Source organism: Protomyces lactucae-debilis (genome assembly GCF_002105105.1).
Source record: "Protomyces lactucae-debilis strain 12-1054 chromosome Unknown BCR37scaffold_23, whole genome shotgun sequence".
Lineage (NCBI taxonomy): Eukaryota > Fungi > Ascomycota > Taphrinomycetes > Taphrinales > Protomycetaceae > Protomyces > Protomyces lactucae-debilis.
The window spans coordinates 86697-101719 of record NW_024468015.1 but is presented as its reverse complement, the minus strand read 5'-3'; the positions used below and the strand labels follow the sequence as shown (position 1 = coordinate 101719).

General features: G+C 51.4%; 11 protein-coding genes and 1 non-coding gene across 12 annotated transcripts; 8 read left to right on the top strand and 4 right to left on the bottom strand.

Moving 5' to 3' along the window:
* Window positions 1–841: 841 nt before the first annotated feature.
* BCR37DRAFT_395291 (uncharacterized protein) lies at window positions 842–1744 on the top strand (the record flags this gene model as incomplete). Its single annotated transcript, XM_040871604.1, has 3 exons — window positions 842–1339; window positions 1623–1675; window positions 1714–1744. 3 exons carry the CDS (start codon window positions 842–844, stop codon window positions 1742–1744), a joined length of 582 nt encoding a protein of 193 aa, XP_040722620.1.
* A 44-nt stretch (window positions 1745–1788) lies between these two features.
* On the bottom strand, window positions 1789–2408 carry BCR37DRAFT_383486 (uncharacterized protein). Its single transcript, XM_040870066.1, has one exon. It carries the CDS (start codon window positions 2169–2171, stop codon window positions 1944–1946), a length of 228 nt encoding a protein of 75 aa, XP_040722619.1. The 5' UTR covers window positions 2172–2408; the 3' UTR covers window positions 1789–1943.
* A 131-nt stretch (window positions 2409–2539) lies between these two features.
* Window positions 2540–3478, bottom strand: BCR37DRAFT_395290 (uncharacterized protein; the record flags this gene model as incomplete). The annotated part of the gene is made up of 1 exon (XM_040871603.1): window positions 2540–3478. The coding sequence occupies one exon, from the start codon at window positions 3476–3478 to the stop codon at window positions 2540–2542; it is 939 nt and encodes a 312-aa protein (XP_040722618.1).
* Window positions 3479–4885: 1407 nt separating this feature from the next.
* On the bottom strand, window positions 4886–5915 carry BCR37DRAFT_383460 (uncharacterized protein). The gene is made up of 4 exons (XM_040870065.1): window positions 5888–5915; window positions 5588–5837; window positions 5156–5256; window positions 4886–5118 (listed from the first exon to the last, which is right to left on the bottom strand). Exons 2-4 carry the CDS (start codon window positions 5595–5597, stop codon window positions 4996–4998), a joined length of 234 nt encoding a protein of 77 aa, XP_040722617.1. The 5' UTR covers window positions 5598–5837; window positions 5888–5915; the 3' UTR covers window positions 4886–4995.
* Window positions 5284–6109, top strand: BCR37DRAFT_383446 (uncharacterized protein). Its single transcript, XM_040870064.1, has 3 exons — window positions 5284–5605; window positions 5650–5837; window positions 5966–6109. Exons 2-3 carry the CDS (start codon window positions 5688–5690, stop codon window positions 6023–6025), a joined length of 210 nt encoding a protein of 69 aa, XP_040722616.1. The 5' UTR covers window positions 5284–5605; window positions 5650–5687; the 3' UTR covers window positions 6026–6109.
* A 132-nt stretch (window positions 6110–6241) lies between these two features.
* BCR37DRAFT_383441 (uncharacterized protein) lies at window positions 6242–7176 on the top strand. Its single transcript, XM_040870063.1, has one exon. It carries the CDS (start codon window positions 6563–6565, stop codon window positions 6842–6844), a length of 282 nt encoding a protein of 93 aa, XP_040722615.1. The 5' UTR covers window positions 6242–6562; the 3' UTR covers window positions 6845–7176.
* Window positions 7177–7389: 213 nt separating this feature from the next.
* On the top strand, window positions 7390–8135 carry BCR37DRAFT_383432 (uncharacterized protein; the record flags this gene model as incomplete). Its single annotated transcript, XM_040870062.1, has 3 exons — window positions 7390–7486; window positions 7602–7933; window positions 7982–8135. 2 exons carry the CDS (start codon window positions 7390–7392, stop codon window positions 7796–7798), a joined length of 294 nt encoding a protein of 97 aa, XP_040722614.1. The 3' UTR covers window positions 7799–7933; window positions 7982–8135.
* Window positions 8136–8546: 411 nt separating this feature from the next.
* Window positions 8547–9289, top strand: BCR37DRAFT_383429 (uncharacterized protein). The gene is made up of 4 exons (XM_040870061.1): window positions 8547–8686; window positions 8737–8895; window positions 8945–9101; window positions 9143–9289. The coding sequence occupies exons 1-4, from the start codon at window positions 8645–8647 to the stop codon at window positions 9208–9210; spliced, it is 426 nt and encodes a 141-aa protein (XP_040722613.1). The 5' UTR covers window positions 8547–8644; the 3' UTR covers window positions 9211–9289.
* A 754-nt stretch (window positions 9290–10043) lies between these two features.
* On the bottom strand, window positions 10044–10763 carry BCR37DRAFT_383426 (uncharacterized protein). The gene has a single exon (XM_040870060.1). The coding sequence runs from the start codon at window positions 10721–10723 to the stop codon at window positions 10361–10363; it is 363 nt and encodes a 120-aa protein (XP_040722612.1). The 5' UTR covers window positions 10724–10763; the 3' UTR covers window positions 10044–10360.
* An 863-nt stretch (window positions 10764–11626) lies between these two features.
* BCR37DRAFT_t42 lies at window positions 11627–11707 on the top strand. The gene has a single exon. It is a non-coding gene; the product is annotated as a tRNA-Ser (tRNA).
* A 154-nt stretch (window positions 11708–11861) lies between these two features.
* BCR37DRAFT_383423 (uncharacterized protein) lies at window positions 11862–13301 on the top strand. Its single transcript, XM_040870059.1, has one exon. It carries the CDS (start codon window positions 12087–12089, stop codon window positions 12819–12821), a length of 735 nt encoding a protein of 244 aa, XP_040722611.1. The 5' UTR covers window positions 11862–12086; the 3' UTR covers window positions 12822–13301.
* Window positions 12953–13696, top strand: BCR37DRAFT_351524 (hydantoin racemase family; the record flags this gene model as incomplete). The annotated part of the gene is made up of 2 exons (XM_040868074.1): window positions 12953–13306; window positions 13364–13696. The coding sequence occupies 2 exons, from the start codon at window positions 12953–12955 to the stop codon at window positions 13694–13696; spliced, it is 687 nt and encodes a 228-aa protein (XP_040722610.1).
* Window positions 13697–15023: the final 1327 nt, after the last annotated feature.

Genomic DNA, 15023 nt, shown 5'->3' with positions numbered 1-15023 from the left:
GATGTAGTTCATAGAGGTCTCGGCTCTCCATTGTGGTCGCTACACGGTGCCGCTGAAGCAATGGCGGTGATGTCTACCTGCTGGTCCTGGTCAGCAGCCAGAGAGCAATCGAGGTACTTGAATTGAACCGTAAAGGGATCGTAGAATTCCCAGACTTCGACTGTCCACGTGGAACGTTCTCAAGGTGTCGTCGACGAGCGTCGTCAGCTAGCGCATGCCGCTGGCGGATCGCGTGTGTGCCCCTTAGTCGTTTCGGGAGCACGATACATTGAGTGGAGCAGCGGAGCTGGCGACCTGGCTGGTGAGCCATTGCACCATGACCGTGTCAGTACGCCTTGGTTAATTTCGTCTGCGGGGGTCGTATCGTCGTCGTCGCCATGCCAGATCTCTGAGGTGAGTTCGCGACGAACTTCGAGTCTTCATGACAAACGCAGAGTCGCAGCTGCAGCACCAGCACTCCATGTACAAAGTTCGGGTAGCTCAAGCTCATTGGAAGCATACAGATGCACCATCTCCTGCATTGTAGTCCTCAAGCTTCCTTCAAAAGAGAGACTCTCTGCTCAGTAGTGAAGCTGTCAACTATCGCAACCGCTAGTTCGTGATGTATCTGAGCTACCACGGCTCTCTGTTGTGGCATTCGTCCAGTTGACTCTCGCCTTGTACTTGAACCTAGAGGCTTCTGCGCCGACTGCTGATCGGAATACCACTGTCATGATGAGTACCTGCAGGTGGCAAAGCATGACTCTCGAGACTCAACTCACCCGACACTGTCGTAGACTGCCTAGCTACACTCACTCCCGACAGAACGACCATCATTTCTACAATACAGTCAGTTCAAGCAATGCGCGAGCGTGGCATGCCTCACCATCTGGCTCTCGAGGCATCCGCATTTCAAGCCACAGAGCGCGGGACAATCCTCGCCATTCCCAAGCACACTAATCTGTGCCATACCGAGCTGCTTGAAGACCTCTTCCTGGAGGCTCAGCACACCTTTGGGCCTCCTACACCAGCAGCTTCAACCAGGCACCATTACTCCTCTCATGCGGCTGGGCATCAGTCTGTAGCAGCAGTGACAGCAACAGCGAATGGTCTTCCCAACGAGTCAGAAGAGTACATGCTGAACGCCTTTGATCTGAGCAAGAAGGTGCCTGAGCACGAGCACGAATGGCGCCGCATTCGAGGTCTCGTCAAGGGACTTGTACATGGCGTCCTGAAGCACTGCAGTATGGATCTTGTTGCCAAATCCATACGCTGGCACATTCTGCTTGGTGTTCGTCGCCAAGGCGCTGTCCAGCTCCTTTGCGAGACGATGGAGACAGATGTGGCGCCTGCCTCGCCTGTATGGTCGTATCTTTTCAATGACCTTCTGAAGAATATGCATGAATCTGTGAGTGGCACAACTGATCGACCCTCCATGCTCATACTACAGGTCTCTGCAAACAAGAGATATCAGAAAAAAAGGAAGGCAGATGTTGTTGCTGCCAAAAGACGCCGCTGAGTCTCTCGCCAGTGACCCGGCGGAGGCAGCTGTTGCTAAGTCTTTAGCTGGAGACCCAATAGAGGTGGCTGTTGCAAATCAGCGTACCTACGGCCGATTACCGCGCAACAAATCACCTACCTAGCCGATTGCCGCAGACGATGCTAATGGCAACGAGCATGAGCTGATGCTCAACCTGTAAGTGAAGCTCTGCTTTCTTATCCGCTGACCTTGAGACTCGCGGCGGAAATGGGAAAGCTCACTTAGAACGCAGCCGCAGCGCAGGCCAAGGCTAACAATAGCAAGCAACAAAAGCGTGCGCGTTCCCCTGCGAGTAGAGCTCTAGTTGTATGTGGAGGCGCATATGAGAGTGTCTCGGTCAAGAGAAGGTCATGGTTCGCACAACCAGCTACAGCAAGATGAGGCAAGCAACAAGATAGGCGCACACCATCGCCGATGAACAGTATCAACGCTGGGACATGTGTATATGTAAGGATCTAGGTGATGAGGGACGAAGATGGCTTGCGCTGAGGACAGGACTTTGACAAGGACTAAGGGTAGATAATGAATTGTAAACTAAAGAGCAGAAGACAGCAGAAGGCTGTCCTCTTATATCCATCAGGCTCATGCGGGAGAGCGGATTGCAAGAGGAGCGAGATGACGAGGGCAGAGCGAGAGCAAGAGAACTCTGCATGAAACCAGGTTGAATGACGTGTGGGCAGCGTAGCTGATAGGTCGAGATGTGAGCAGCGTAGCTGATAGGTTGAGATGAGATGTTCGTCTTGAGAGTACGAGCGAGAACAAAGAGAACAAAGAAACAGGGAACTGCCAGCGAGACCGAACCAGGCAGTGTAACAGCTGCGGGCTAAGGTGGTCAGATCTGCGTGGTCATTACAGTATAGCAAATCTGAGCCCGGAGAAACGTAGAAGAGAGCGAGTAATTATCAATTCAATGTCTATAGCTGAGTCTCTCGGAATTTAGAAAGAAAAGCAAAGTAGAGAAGGCACGTCGATGGAAGACACTTTTGCAATCTGCGATATAGTTCCTTGCAAAGGACGGCCTCATATGTCAGCCGCCTCAAACTCCCAAGAGCCTGTAAACATGTTAATTCTCCAAGAAGGTCTGAAATGCGTCGCAACAGGCTCACGATATGTCCGATTATCATTCACTTGCGGGCAAACAATCTCAACCTCCCCTGCGACATCATTAAGCGTGACTTGAAAGAAATCATCAACATAATTGCCAGAGTTTGGACAGCTTGCGTGAGGAACTGCAGGTGGAAGGATAAAATAGCAAGGCTCGTATGATTCGATAGTCCAAGGCGTCTCAAATACGGAGTCGTCACGATCATAGCCATAGAGAATACCACTCTGTTTGTTGCGATCGTTGATTCCCTGCTGGGTCTGTAGAACAAAGGGGCAGGTGTCGTCCGTCAATTTACGGTCCTTGCCATAGGCGAGCCAATAGGCGGGTTCTGGGGGAATATCAGCATACTGAACTTGACAGATCCCATCTTTGGGCGTCTTGAGGTTCCAGTGCACTTGCCGGCCCAGCGACAGGAACGCATTCATAGGGAGTAACGAAGGATGCTTTTGCAATGATTTTGACTGACAGAAAATGCCAAACTTCCCCTTGTCATCGGCAACACGCTCTTGAAAGTAACTCTCGTGGTCTGTTTGGTGGCATCGATCGTCAATCGCGACATAATAACAGGCATTGTAATCACCGTGATGCTCAATGTCGCCAGCGTCTTTATGGTTACTGGTAGCCGGAATCTCGTTTCCAGATCCTGAATGAAGATTGTATGCGCAGTTCTTGCACCAGGAATATGCCGGCAGATCAATTGCAAGCTCGAGCCAATATGCCGTGCAAGAATTTGCGGGATCAATTGAGATGCCAGCTGCAGTATTGACAAGTCCAGTGAAAAAGACAAAGTGCATCTGGAGAAAAGCGAACGTCTGAGCAAGGACGAAGAGTGTGTTGGTAGATTGTTCAAACATCGTTGCTGAGATGGTCAGGACAGAATGAAAATTGCTCTGAGATGATGCCTTCTACTGCAGCCAAGTTGACTGAGTGTGCTTGGAGGAATGTAGATCTAGGTGGTCAATGGGCATTGGCGCCTGTTTGAAGACGAGTGATGCAACTTCAGGGGAAAGATATGTCAGACCTATTCGGAGTTCGCATCGCATTCCCGTTGAGCCAAAAGTGACTAGTCCCTAGAGGACACCGCTGCAGCTCTTTAAACCCCGAATCCAAGGCCTCATCCAGGAGTCAGTGCTCATCAGGAGACACCTCCTGGACCCAACTTCGAATCCCGCAGAATCTCGAAGCTCATTTTATATCTAACACTTCACCCAGCTTCGAATTCCCGCAACAGCTATCCTGCAACCTCCTTGTGCGGTGATACTGTGCTTCGAAGCCTTTCCCATAAGTTCGTGTTCTGCCATCACTACGCAACGCCAGCGCAAGGCTCATAACCTGTCAGACCTATTAGGAGTTCGCATCGCATCCCTACGGAAAACTTACCGGAGTGTACCAGAGCCAACCGGCGGATTACCGTGAGAAATTTTCCAAGCACAGCGGATTACCGGAGCCAACCGACTTCCAAACTTGCACACCGGAGGAAAACCAGCGGATATGAAGAGGCGGATCACTGAGCCACGCCAAAAGGCAGACAACACACAAGTCAATCACTGTTATCAAGTGAACAGAGGCCGACATCCGCTCATAATCAAATCTAGAAGCTATCTATACTGGATTCGATAGCCCTCAGCTACCCATGAAGAGTGCTTCTGCCCTCGTACGCGCCGTTTTTGCTTAAGCAGCTTGCCTGCTGCTCTTTTCTTGTCGAGCCCTGTTCTCTCAAATTGGCCAGTTGATTCAAGAAGACGGAAAACTCGCGCGATGACCTGCAATATGTGTCCTTGCTTGCTGAGAGACTTTGCGCCGCACGACAACTTGCTCTTCGAGACCTTGATGATCGCAAAATGCCTGCTATCGTGTTCAAACAGATAGAAAACTTCCCCATAGCTCACTATTGCATTGTCGTCAACATCGGGCGCTTCATGCGTCTGCTCACTGAACGCGACCTTGCTTCGTGAATGGAGGTCATTCGCAGCACACTTTACAACGAAGGTCTTTGTGGTGCTCTGACGACTAGCCACTTGATATCTTGGCCACGATCACAAATTGGCGTTTGTAAGCTGAAAACTGGATGAGTGTAGCGCTAGCGAATCTTGAGAATCGTCGACTTTGGCGTTTTGCTTCAGTCTTGTCTTGTCTCTCAGGACGAGATGGGATGACCAGCACACGCATCTGCTCTGCACCGTCTTGCTGCTTGTAGACAACACCTCGCTGTCCTTGAGCTTACACATCCGAGCCTGTGGCATTTGAAGGTGCTCGATCACTCTTCTCAAGACATGTCGTCCTCTACTCGCGTGAGCAGTGCACGCTACAAGCTCGATACCTTCGACTGACCTAGATAGGAAGAGGAGTCTCCCACAGACAGTCTCGACGACTACAACAGGCTTGCAGGATCTATTGAGCGTATCGATATACCATCAAGATCCAAGCGCACGTCGCATGGCTTCTCTAGAACCGACAGTCCCTCTACAAAGACACTACAACTCGCAATGGGAATCTGGCCACGAACGCCATTACGCGATGCCACATGGGACAACATCACTGCACATGCACGGTAACTGATAGACACTCACCAGATTGTGGTCGATGCGCAAGATAGGACGATCACATGGCGTCACCACAACGTTGGGAAGCTCTAGACGGTCATTCACAACTTGGAAAAGGCTGTCTCTGTGCTGGGACGAGCTCATGGACATTGGATTGCCTTGACTATCTGCCAGCACCACACGAAGGTGATGAATGAAGCGGTGAGAGTGTCTCTGTACCTTGCAAGCTCCTGGCTGACGCAGCCACAGACGCGCAAAGCGAAAGTCTACAGAGAGACTACTACTGCTGCTTCTTCCCGGGACGATAATATCAGCCACGAGCATGACGTTGCCCACGGAGTGTCATCTGCTCGCGTCGATAACGAGAATACCCACTGCGAGACACCCGCTTCCATCTTCTCTGAAGACAATGGTATTGACTAGGCTGCATCGAGAGTTGTGGGCTCCTCCTTCTGCCCGATGTACCTCACTAACATATTCAGTTGCAGCCAAGTTCGTCTCAGCACAATGTGAGCCTATCATGCGGAGCAAACATTGGCTAACAAGATGTAGCGTCAAGCAAACAAGAGCTCTCATGTTTCCAGGGCAAGTCCGTCCCATCTTTGATGTTATAAGACTGACCAGTGGCCAGAAGTCAAGCAAAGATCGATCTGCCTCCTCGTCTCGCAAGGTACGGACTTCTGCTGCTCCTACCATGACGTACTAATGATGCATTTCTAGTCTGGAAGAACATCAAAGCTATCACGCACAGCACAGGACGCTGAGCAAGGCAGCGCTACTATGACCAAGGCCAAGACTCAAGCAAACAAGGCGCGCAAGTCTGCCAAGAAGGCCAAGAAAGCGGCAGCACGTCTGTAGTGTGTCGTAGATGGTCTAGTTGCTACACCTATTGTCGTTACAGCATCTATTGAGCTCACCCGTTGGCAGGTGGTATCCTCTGGTAATCCTCCGGTTGGCTCTGGTAAAGGCGTGCTTATTTCCGCCGGTAGTCTGGCGGTAGTCTGCCGGTAGTCTGCTGGTATTACTGCGCCTGCAGAGTTAGGGATTTTCCGCCGGTATTCCGCCGGTATCCATCTGGTAATTTCCGCCGGTAATATGCCGGTCCAAATTTTCCGTAGGGCTGTCGCTCATGTATGTCTGACAAGCAAGTCAGATCAACGCTGTTCTTCGTAGCGGGGCAGAGTTCAATCTGCCAAGCAAGTGAACAGCCAAGATCCTCACCCTCGACTCTACCAGAGCAGAACGAGTAGCGCACTTACCAGCTCTTGCAACAGATGATCAGGGTGGTAGAATCTTGCTCAATGCCTTTGATCAAGCGTCGTTCCTCCGTCGTTCACGGAACCAGCTCCGCTGCTTCGAGCTGGCATCGCAGCAGGTACAGCCAAGGGCGACGCCATGGCTCATCTGAAAACGTCCTCATCTTTCCTGATACACCCCTACGGGGAACTTAGACCGGCAGATTGCCGGCGGGATTTACCGGAAGAATACCGGCTCAAGAGTCAATACCGGCGGAAAATGCTTCATTTTGCAGGCGGAGTAATACCAGCAGACTACCAGCAGACTACCGGCGGAAACAAGCAAGCCTTTACAAGAGGCAACCGGACGACTACCAGAGGATACCATCTGCCACAGGTGAAGCTCAATAGATGGCGTAGCGGCAGTAGGTGTAGCAACTAGCCCATCTACGACACACTACAGACGTGCTGCCGCTTTCTTGGCCTTCTTGGCAGACTTGCGCGCCTTCTTTACTTGTGATGCTGCAATATTGGCCTTGGTCATAGTTGCGCTGCCTTGCTCAGCGTCCTGTGCTCTGCATGATAGCTTTGATGTTCTTCCAGACTAAAAATGCATCGTTAGCATGTCATGGTAGGAGCAGCAGAAGTGTATACCTTGCGAGACGAGAAGACAGATCGTCCTTTGTTTAACTTCTGGCCTCTGGTCGGTCTTATAACAGCAAAGATAAGACAGACTTGCCTTGGAAACACGAAAATCCTTGTTTGCCTTGACGCTCTCTTCTTAGCCAATGTCTCCTCCGCGTGATAGGCTCACATCGTGCAGTGACGAAGCTAGCTGCAACTGGACACGTTAGTGAGGTATATCAGGCAGAAGGAGGAACCCACAACTCTCGACTCAGCCTCGTCGATACCATCGTCTTCAGAGAGGACGGAATCAGGTCTCTCGCGGCGGGTGGTCTCGTCATCGACGCGAGCAGATGAATCTCCATGGGGATGGTGGAGTGCGTCGCTGAGGTCATTGTCCTGGCAAGCATCGGCAGTGGTAGTCTCTTTGTAGACTCTTGCTTTGCGCTTCTGTGGGCACGTCAGTCATTTCAGGAGCTGACAAGGTACAGAGACACTCTCACCGCTTTATTCACCACCTTCGCGTGGTGCTGGCAGATAGAGAAGGCAATCCAATGTCCATGAGCTCGTCCCAGCACAGGAAAAGCCCTTCCAACTTGTGAATGACCGTCTGGAGCTTCCCAACGTTGCGGTGACGCCATGTGACCGTGCTGCCTTGCGCATCGACCACAATCTGGTGAGTTTCCATCAGGTACCGTGCATGTGCCGTGATGTCGTTCCATGTGGCGTCGCGCAATGGCGTTCAAGGCCAGAGTCCCATTGCGAGTCGTAGTGTCTTTGTAGAGGGATTATCAGTTCTAGAGACGCCATGCGACGTGCGCTTGGATCTTAATGATATCTCGAGACGCCCAATAGATCCTGCGAGCCTGTTGTAGTCGTCCAGAATGTCTGTGGAAGACTCCTCTTCCTATCTAAATCAGTCGAAGGTATCGAGCTTGCAGCGTGCGCTGCTCACGCGAGTAGAGGAGAACATGTCTTGAGAAGAGTGATGGAGCAGCTTGACATGCCACAGGCTCGAATGTGTAAGCTCAAGGACAGCGAGGTGTTGTCTACAAGCAGCAAGACGGTGTAGGGCAGATGCGTGTGCTGGTCATCCCATCTCGTCCTGAGAGACAAGACAAGACTGAAGCAAAACGCCAAAGTCGACGATACTCAAGATTCGCTAGCGCTATTCTTTTGCGGTCTTCAGCCTACAAACGCCTACTTGTGATCTTGGCCAAGATGCGAAGTGGCTAGTCGTTACGGCACCACAAATATCTTTGTTGTGAAGTGTGCTGCGAGTGGCCTCCGTTCACGAAGCAAGGTCGCGTTCAGTGAGCAGACGCATGAAGCGTCTGAGGTCGACGACAATGCAATAGTGAGCTATGTGGAAGTTCTCTATCTATTTGAACATGACGGCAGGCATTTTGCGATCGTCAAGATCTTAAAGACCATATTGTCGTGCGGCGCAAAGTCTCTCAGCAAGCAAAGATATGCATTGCACCACAGATGGTGCCAAACGTACTGAGATCCAGGTCATCGAATCCATTCGCAAAGCGTTGCCGAGCTAAAAAGGACAGTCCGTCATCTTAAATGCGACTTCCCGTCGCTTGCCAGGCCGCAGGCGATCTGCATCTCCATGGCCATCTTTCAGCATGGTGCCAAGAATATGCAAGTCTTCGTAAGTGATGACGCCCAATAATCTCCTCAATGATTCCTTACTGACTACAGCAGTCGAGGCACAAGGAGCATCTGGCAGAGGCTCGGCAGGGGACCGACGACGAGAACGACAAGCAGGCACGGCAAGCACGACGCACAGCACAAAACACGGCGTCAAACAAGGAGCAAGACGACAATAATGATACAGAACCCGCCCAACCACGCCGTACGGTACACTACTTCTGCCTTCGCTTGTCTTGAACCCTACTGATTTCTTCAGGGCAAACGCAGCCAGCCAATGACGGCCAAAGCTCAGCTACTACAGACTGCAGCAAATGACAAAGACTACTGCGCCGCCACTTCTGGCGAGTTGGAACAAGCATGGAAGCGTAGCAAGCGTGCAAGGTACCATGCACAACAATTGAAGGGAGTACATAGTAAGCCTTCCTTGCTCGAGAGGTTTTACTAATGCATTCAAAATCCAGGCTCGCCATATGCAGCCTGCTGCATGCTGGTCATCAGCGATCGCCGGTCATTGATCGCTGATCACCAGTTTACTACGCGTCATCAACGCCTGTTTGTCACGAGCGCCATAATCGATCGTTGTCGCCCGCTCATCTCACCGCGTCGGTCTTCTGTTCAGCACCAGTTTCAAGCCCCGGAATTTTCCCGCAGGGTTGATGAGACACTGAGCTTGAGCATAAGCATGCGCTAAATCAGATGAATATGTTAGGGGTCGCAGGCCATCTGAAGCGTACATGTTAAGCTGCAGAACCTTGAAACTTTCATGAGACTTGGGCTCCCGTAGACGCTAGGTATAGTGTGCATAAGCAGTCTTGAACCAGCTGAGCTCAACTTGTATGTCGATGCGCATATGCCTATGGCAGTGCTCCAGTCAGAAGAAAGCCGTGGCCCGCACAGCACAGCTGAAGCAAGATGAACACAGCATCATGATGAGCAGACACCATCGCTGATGGAAAGCCTCAGCGCCATTATATGTGGATAGCGAAATTAAGCTCGTACACACGCAGAAGAGAGCGAGGAACGATCAATTCAATGTCTATAGCTAAGTCTCTCGCAATTTAGAAAGTATAGCAAAGTAGAAAAGGCATATCGAAGGAAGACACTTTTGCCATCTGCGATGGAGCCATATGCAAAGGAAGGCCTCCTCAGCGAACCGCCTTGAAGTGCCAAGAGCCTGTAGACTTGTCATACGACCAAGTCGGTCTGTATTTCGTGTTAGCGAGGGGGGGTTGTGCCCTATCATCATTCTTTTTCTCGCAATAAACCCCAAAATCCCCTTTGGCATCTTTAAGTGTAACCTGAAAATAGTTATTATCAGGCTTGTCAGAGTGTGGACACTTTTTTTAAGGCCGGATGAAGCGACAACCCAGGTACTGTGAAAGACAGAAGGGCCACGAGTCAAGCTGGGCATTTTCAATGCCACAGGGGTTCTGTCCCTTCAAGGTATTAAGGTAGAGGGGGCAGTCGTCGCTCGTACCCATATAAGGCTCCTCAATCGATAGCCAATAGGCGGGTTCTTGACGAATATCAGCATACTGAGGCCGACAAATCCCATGTTTGTGTTTGTCGAGGCTCCAGTACACTTGACGACCTTCTTCCTGGAACAGATTTTCAGGGAGCTTCCAGGACTGCGTTCGCAATGACTTTGGCCCACAAAAAATGCCAACCCCAGTCATTGCAGTCGTAGTGTCGGTTCTTTTAAACTTCTCTCTAACTTCTCTTTAAAGTAGCTCTCGTCTCCTTCATGAGGACATTGGTCGTTGTGCGGGACATAGTAACAGACAGTGTCATTGTCATTTGCAGGGGCACTGGTAGCTGGAAACACCGTGTCTGAATGTTTGAGAGTGTATGGACACTCTGTCGCCGTCGAATAGTCCTGTACTCCATCTTTAAACTCGAGCCAATATGCCGTGCAGGGCTTTGCGGAAACAAGTGCGATGCCAGTATTGACAAGTCCAGTGAGGAAGACCGAATGCAGGAGAAAGGAGGAGATCTGAGCAAGGACCAAGATTGTGCTGATTGATCGCCCAAACATCGGTGCTGAGATGGTTAGAACAGACTGGACAGTACTCTGAGATAATACCTTCTACTGCAGCCAAGCCGACTGAGTATGTCTTGAGAAGTACAGATCTAGGCGATCAGTGGGCATTGGCGCCCTTTTAGAGACGAGGGATAGAACTTCAAGGGGAAAACAAACCACGCGAGGCGAGACTGCATACGACAGCACATTTTGTGAAGCAAACAAAGGAGTCCTACGGCCTGCTGCTTAATCACCTGGGTACCACGCGAGCTGAGACTATATGCGACAGCTCATATTTTGAAGCACCCAAAGGAGTCCTGCCTAAAAGCCCCCTACTTGTGTGGCCTGACCGTGGACGCGATTTCACACAACTGCGAGAAGCTTGTGTCTGTAAGTCTGATAAGGCTCTCTGTTCTCGGTCTGCTTGAAGCTTGCGAGGACAGTGAGAACTTGAATTATCTGTCTATGCCAATTGCGATGACTATAATTTAATGTTGTCTGGACACAGCTGGCAAGCACATCAGGGGTCAAGCGACGACGCAAACGGTCATGTCTGCAAGCGCAAGTCAATGTTCGGCTAGTGGTGTCTGGACTCGCGAGATTCAGCATATCCTCTTTCGCATGCATTGACGACTGGAGTCAGGAGTCGGGATGCGAAATACTCATTAAACTAACATGTGCATCAATACGACCTTCAATTGCGGGTTGATAGCGCATCAGTAAATAGCATCTTAGCTTCTCATCACACCGCAAAAAGCTGACTACCATCACAAGTGTCCAAAGCCCTCGAATATTTGCTGCTTCCAATATGATGTCGAACAGCTGTCTAATAGAGAGTCGGCCTTGTGACTGCTAAATTTCTCTATTTTTTTCGTTGCGATTATATTGTTTCTAGTTTCTGTGCTGCTTACGATCAATGGAGATTTGGCCGAGCGGTTAAGGCGCCACTTTCGAAAGGTGGTTCATTCGTGAGCGTAGGTTCGAGTCCTGCAGTCTTCGACATTTTTTTGTCTTTATATTCTTCACCAGTTTCTACCTCCCTTTGATGACCAGGATATAATCATATGCTTCTTGGTCTGTCTGAGCACGTTCTAGCATTCTACTCCATCTCTGATCGATGACATTTTGACACATACTCTTACTATTTCTGATTCATATTTGCCCGGGCCCAGATCCCGGCTAAGTCGCTGCTAGATTGGAAGTGTGCGATTGGGCCAAAGTTATCCGCAGCCCCCATACAATTTGATAAAAGAGCCAGGCCTTCCTTCCTTTGAGCTCATCCTCTGCCAGGTCCCCTCTTCTCGATGTTTGCTATCCGGCAGTAGGCATCCAGTCTAACAGATTCCTCTGTGTGTGTAAAGCCAGAAGAAGGCCTGCGATGGGCTTCCTCGAGTTTCTAAGTCGCAAGACGCAGCATCGGGCTTCAGCGACCATAACCGCCCCCGGTCGTCGACGAGGACGATCAGGGCATGAGACGGGCGCACTGCAGCGACAAGGAACAGCAGAGTCAGAAACGGAGACGGCGACGCGGGATGGGTTGAGTGAGTACTTTGATGCGTTTGAGGCAGATCTCGCTGGTGCTACTGCTGCTGTACCGCCTATGACTCGTACAACCGAGCAGCAGCAGCAGCAGCGTCACGCTATTGGGCGTGTTGGTCGAGAGGATACGGCGAGTACTGATTCTGCACGTTCACAAGAAACGTGCATGACCTTGAACGGGTCGATGCTACGACGTGCCGGTCGAGCGGATGGCGAGCAGATCTTACTGGCTTGGTTGAGTTGTCAGGTGTATCTGACACGACAGGAGTATGCTGCTCGACAAACGGTGCATCGGGAACAAGCACGGTTTGTGCGGCCTATGGATGGACAGGGGCATGCTTGTGTGTCTCGGGGCATCTTAGGAGACGCGGATGGAGAGAGGGTCACGGGTATACGGTATGAGACGTGCTCTGCGGTTGCGATGGCGCGACCGATGGGTCTGTTGCTGTGTCAAGAGGAAGACGAGGGTGGTTGGACACGGACACAGCCTGGGTGTGATCCTGAGCTGGACTGGGCTGAGCTGCAGCGTGGATATAGACGCAGCTTGCAGTCGAGGGCCAAGCGACGGAGGTGATGGATGCTGAGATATAGGTGGATGTGCGTCGATATACCTTGGTCCATAGTGCATGATCTTGTCAACATCAATATTGACAGATACCCAACAAGGCCTACGCAGCCTGGACCCTGCTAGACACAGACCAAGACATGCGGATACTCATCATCAACCCAAATTCAACCAAGGACATCACCCGCACCCTTGTTGCGGCCCTCCCGCGCTACGAAGGCGTCCTCCTGCACACCCTCGACGCGCCCGTCCCTGCACCTGCAGCGATTCAGTCGGCCGTGACTTCTATTGCGAGTGCCTTCTACTCCTTCAAAGCCATCCTACCGACCCTCGCAGAGTATGATGGGTTTCTGGTCTGTTGCTATAGCGCGCACCCGCTCGTTGAGATGCTGAGGGAATCGACCACTGCGCCCGTTGTTGGCATCATGCAAGCAAGTCTCGTCACTGGCCTGCAGCTGGGCAATAAAGTCGGTATCGTCACCACGGCAGAACGCGTAAGTACTCACAGAGATCATCCGCTACGGCAGTTCAAGGACTTACACGCTATCTAGTGGCAACCACTCCTGACCAATGCCGTCGCAAGTCTAGGATTCGACACGGCGCGCGTGCAAGTCAGCACAACAGGTCTCGGTGTCCTGGATCTCCATGCGAAACCACAGACAGAAGTGCATGCGCTCGTTGCAGCGCGTGCTTTGGAACTTGTACGGGATGGGTGTGAGGTGATTGCATTGGGTTGTGCAGGGATGACGGGGCTGGAGCGAGCCGTGACAGAGGCAGTTGGGCCGGGGGTGCCTGTGGTGGATGGTGTTGCTGCTGGGTATGAACAGCTGCTTGCGCTGTGTCGGATGAAGCTGCAGACGAGCAAGGCCTTGTTGTATGCTTGATCTACCTGCTCAGCAGCTACCTGGCCCAGCTCGTACCTGCTCGTACCTGCTACTCAGCTGCTTCCCTGCTCCATCTGTGTTGTATGAGATCTTGAAGTAGATTTGCCCCAGATTTCGAGACCACACAGCAACACACCAGCCAAGTGCACAACGGCAGTATCTACTCATCCACTCATCTACACAGCACGGCCAGGTCACAGCACGCAGACAGAGACACGCGCATCCACCACACAACGTATCCCGGACGGGCGATGGGCAGGCGCAAGATTGAAATTAAAGTAAGTCATTCTCGATCCTGCGCCTCTTGTGCTCTCTCTCTTCTTGTATGATATGTGCAGGACTAACAGCATCGACAGTATATCAGCGATGATCGGAACCGCAGCGTCACTTTCATCAAGCGCAAAAACGGACTCTTCAAAAAAGCCCATGAACTGAGTATCCTGACGGGCGCAAAAGTCACGGTCCATGTGGAAGACATTAAGGAACGGCATTTCGACTACAAGTCTGCCAATGCCGGTGGAGCAGTTGCGGATGAAGCGTTTGACTCGGATGAGGAGGATGAAGAGGACGAGGGCGAGGATGTGGCCATGGGACAGCAACAGACACAGCAACAGATGGGACAACATCAATTCATGGCCGTCATGCAGGGTGTAAGCATGGATGCGGATACATCAACTCAGCAGCAGCAGCAGCAGCAGCAGCAGCAGATACAAGGGCGGCCTCTTCAGGCCATCACTGCGCAACCTGCGAGACCAGGACATCGCCGCACGCAAAGCAGTACACTGCATCTCAGTCCCAATCAGCCCAACTCGGCCATATCCAAGGCAAGGCCCAATGGACATCCGTATCCGCGGTCTCCGAAAGTACCCTCAACGCCTACCATGACGGCATCATCCTCTTCAACGCAACAGCAAACCGCGCATCGGCCGCAAAGTTTGGATTTTACGGCGTATACAGGCATGCACACTGTGCCTGCAGCGTTGTCAACACCAACTAGTGCAGCGACACCAGGCAATCATGCGCATCACGCGCATCGACTCTCCTCTGCCTCAACCGTCTCACAAATTGATTTGGCGCACGCAATGGGCACGCCTCAAACTGCTCCTCAAGCTACATTCAACTCAAATGGACAACAAGTGTATTTTGGCAGATCACCGGGTCTCTCTGATTTCGATGCAGTCTTCCCACAAGATCCGCCAAGACCACCGATACAGCAACCGCGATTTCCACAGGGTTATCCACAGCAGCAACAAGGAAATGGACATAATGCCAAACTGGAAGATTTCGAGGGATTTGAGTATATGGAGGAAGATGCAGACCCGTCCAT

What these genes read in the sequence shown, in the direction of transcription:
- BCR37DRAFT_383486 (XM_040870066.1), bottom strand. Translation starts at nt 2,171, where the DNA reads ATGCAGAGTTCTCTTGCTCTCGCTCTGCCCTCGTCATCTCGCTCCTCT.
- BCR37DRAFT_383460 (XM_040870065.1), bottom strand. An exon ending in CGTGCATGTGCAGTGATGTT is followed by an intron (nt 5,119 to 5,155) that starts GTCCCATGTGGC and finishes GTTCGTGGCCAG; the next exon opens with ATTCCCATTGCGAGTTGTAG.
- BCR37DRAFT_383446 (XM_040870064.1), top strand. Translation starts at nt 5,688, where the DNA reads ATGCGGAGCAAACATTGGCTAACAAGATGTAGCGTCAAGCAAACAAGA. An exon ending in CTGCCTCCTCGTCTCGCAAG is followed by an intron (nt 5,838 to 5,965) that starts GTACGGACTTCT and finishes AAGGCCAAGACT; the next exon opens with CAAGCAAACAAGGCGCGCAA.
- BCR37DRAFT_383441 (XM_040870063.1), top strand. Translation starts at nt 6,563, where the DNA reads ATGGCTCATCTGAAAACGTCCTCATCTTTCCTGATACACCCCTACGGG.
- BCR37DRAFT_383429 (XM_040870061.1), top strand. Translation starts at nt 8,645, where the DNA reads ATGGCCATCTTTCAGCATGGTGCCAAGAATATGCAAGTCTTC. An exon ending in CCAAGAATATGCAAGTCTTC is followed by an intron (nt 8,687 to 8,736) that starts GTAAGTGATGAC and finishes TACTGACTACAG; the next exon opens with CAGTCGAGGCACAAGGAGCA. An exon ending in ACAATTGAAGGGAGTACATA is followed by an intron (nt 9,102 to 9,142) that starts GTAAGCCTTCCT and finishes TAATGCATTCAA; the next exon opens with AATCCAGGCTCGCCATATGC.
- BCR37DRAFT_383426 (XM_040870060.1), bottom strand. Translation starts at nt 10,723, where the DNA reads ATGTTTGGGCGATCAATCAGCACAATCTTGGTCCTTGCTCAGATCTCC.
- BCR37DRAFT_383423 (XM_040870059.1), top strand. Translation starts at nt 12,087, where the DNA reads ATGGGCTTCCTCGAGTTTCTAAGTCGCAAGACGCAGCATCGGGCTTCA.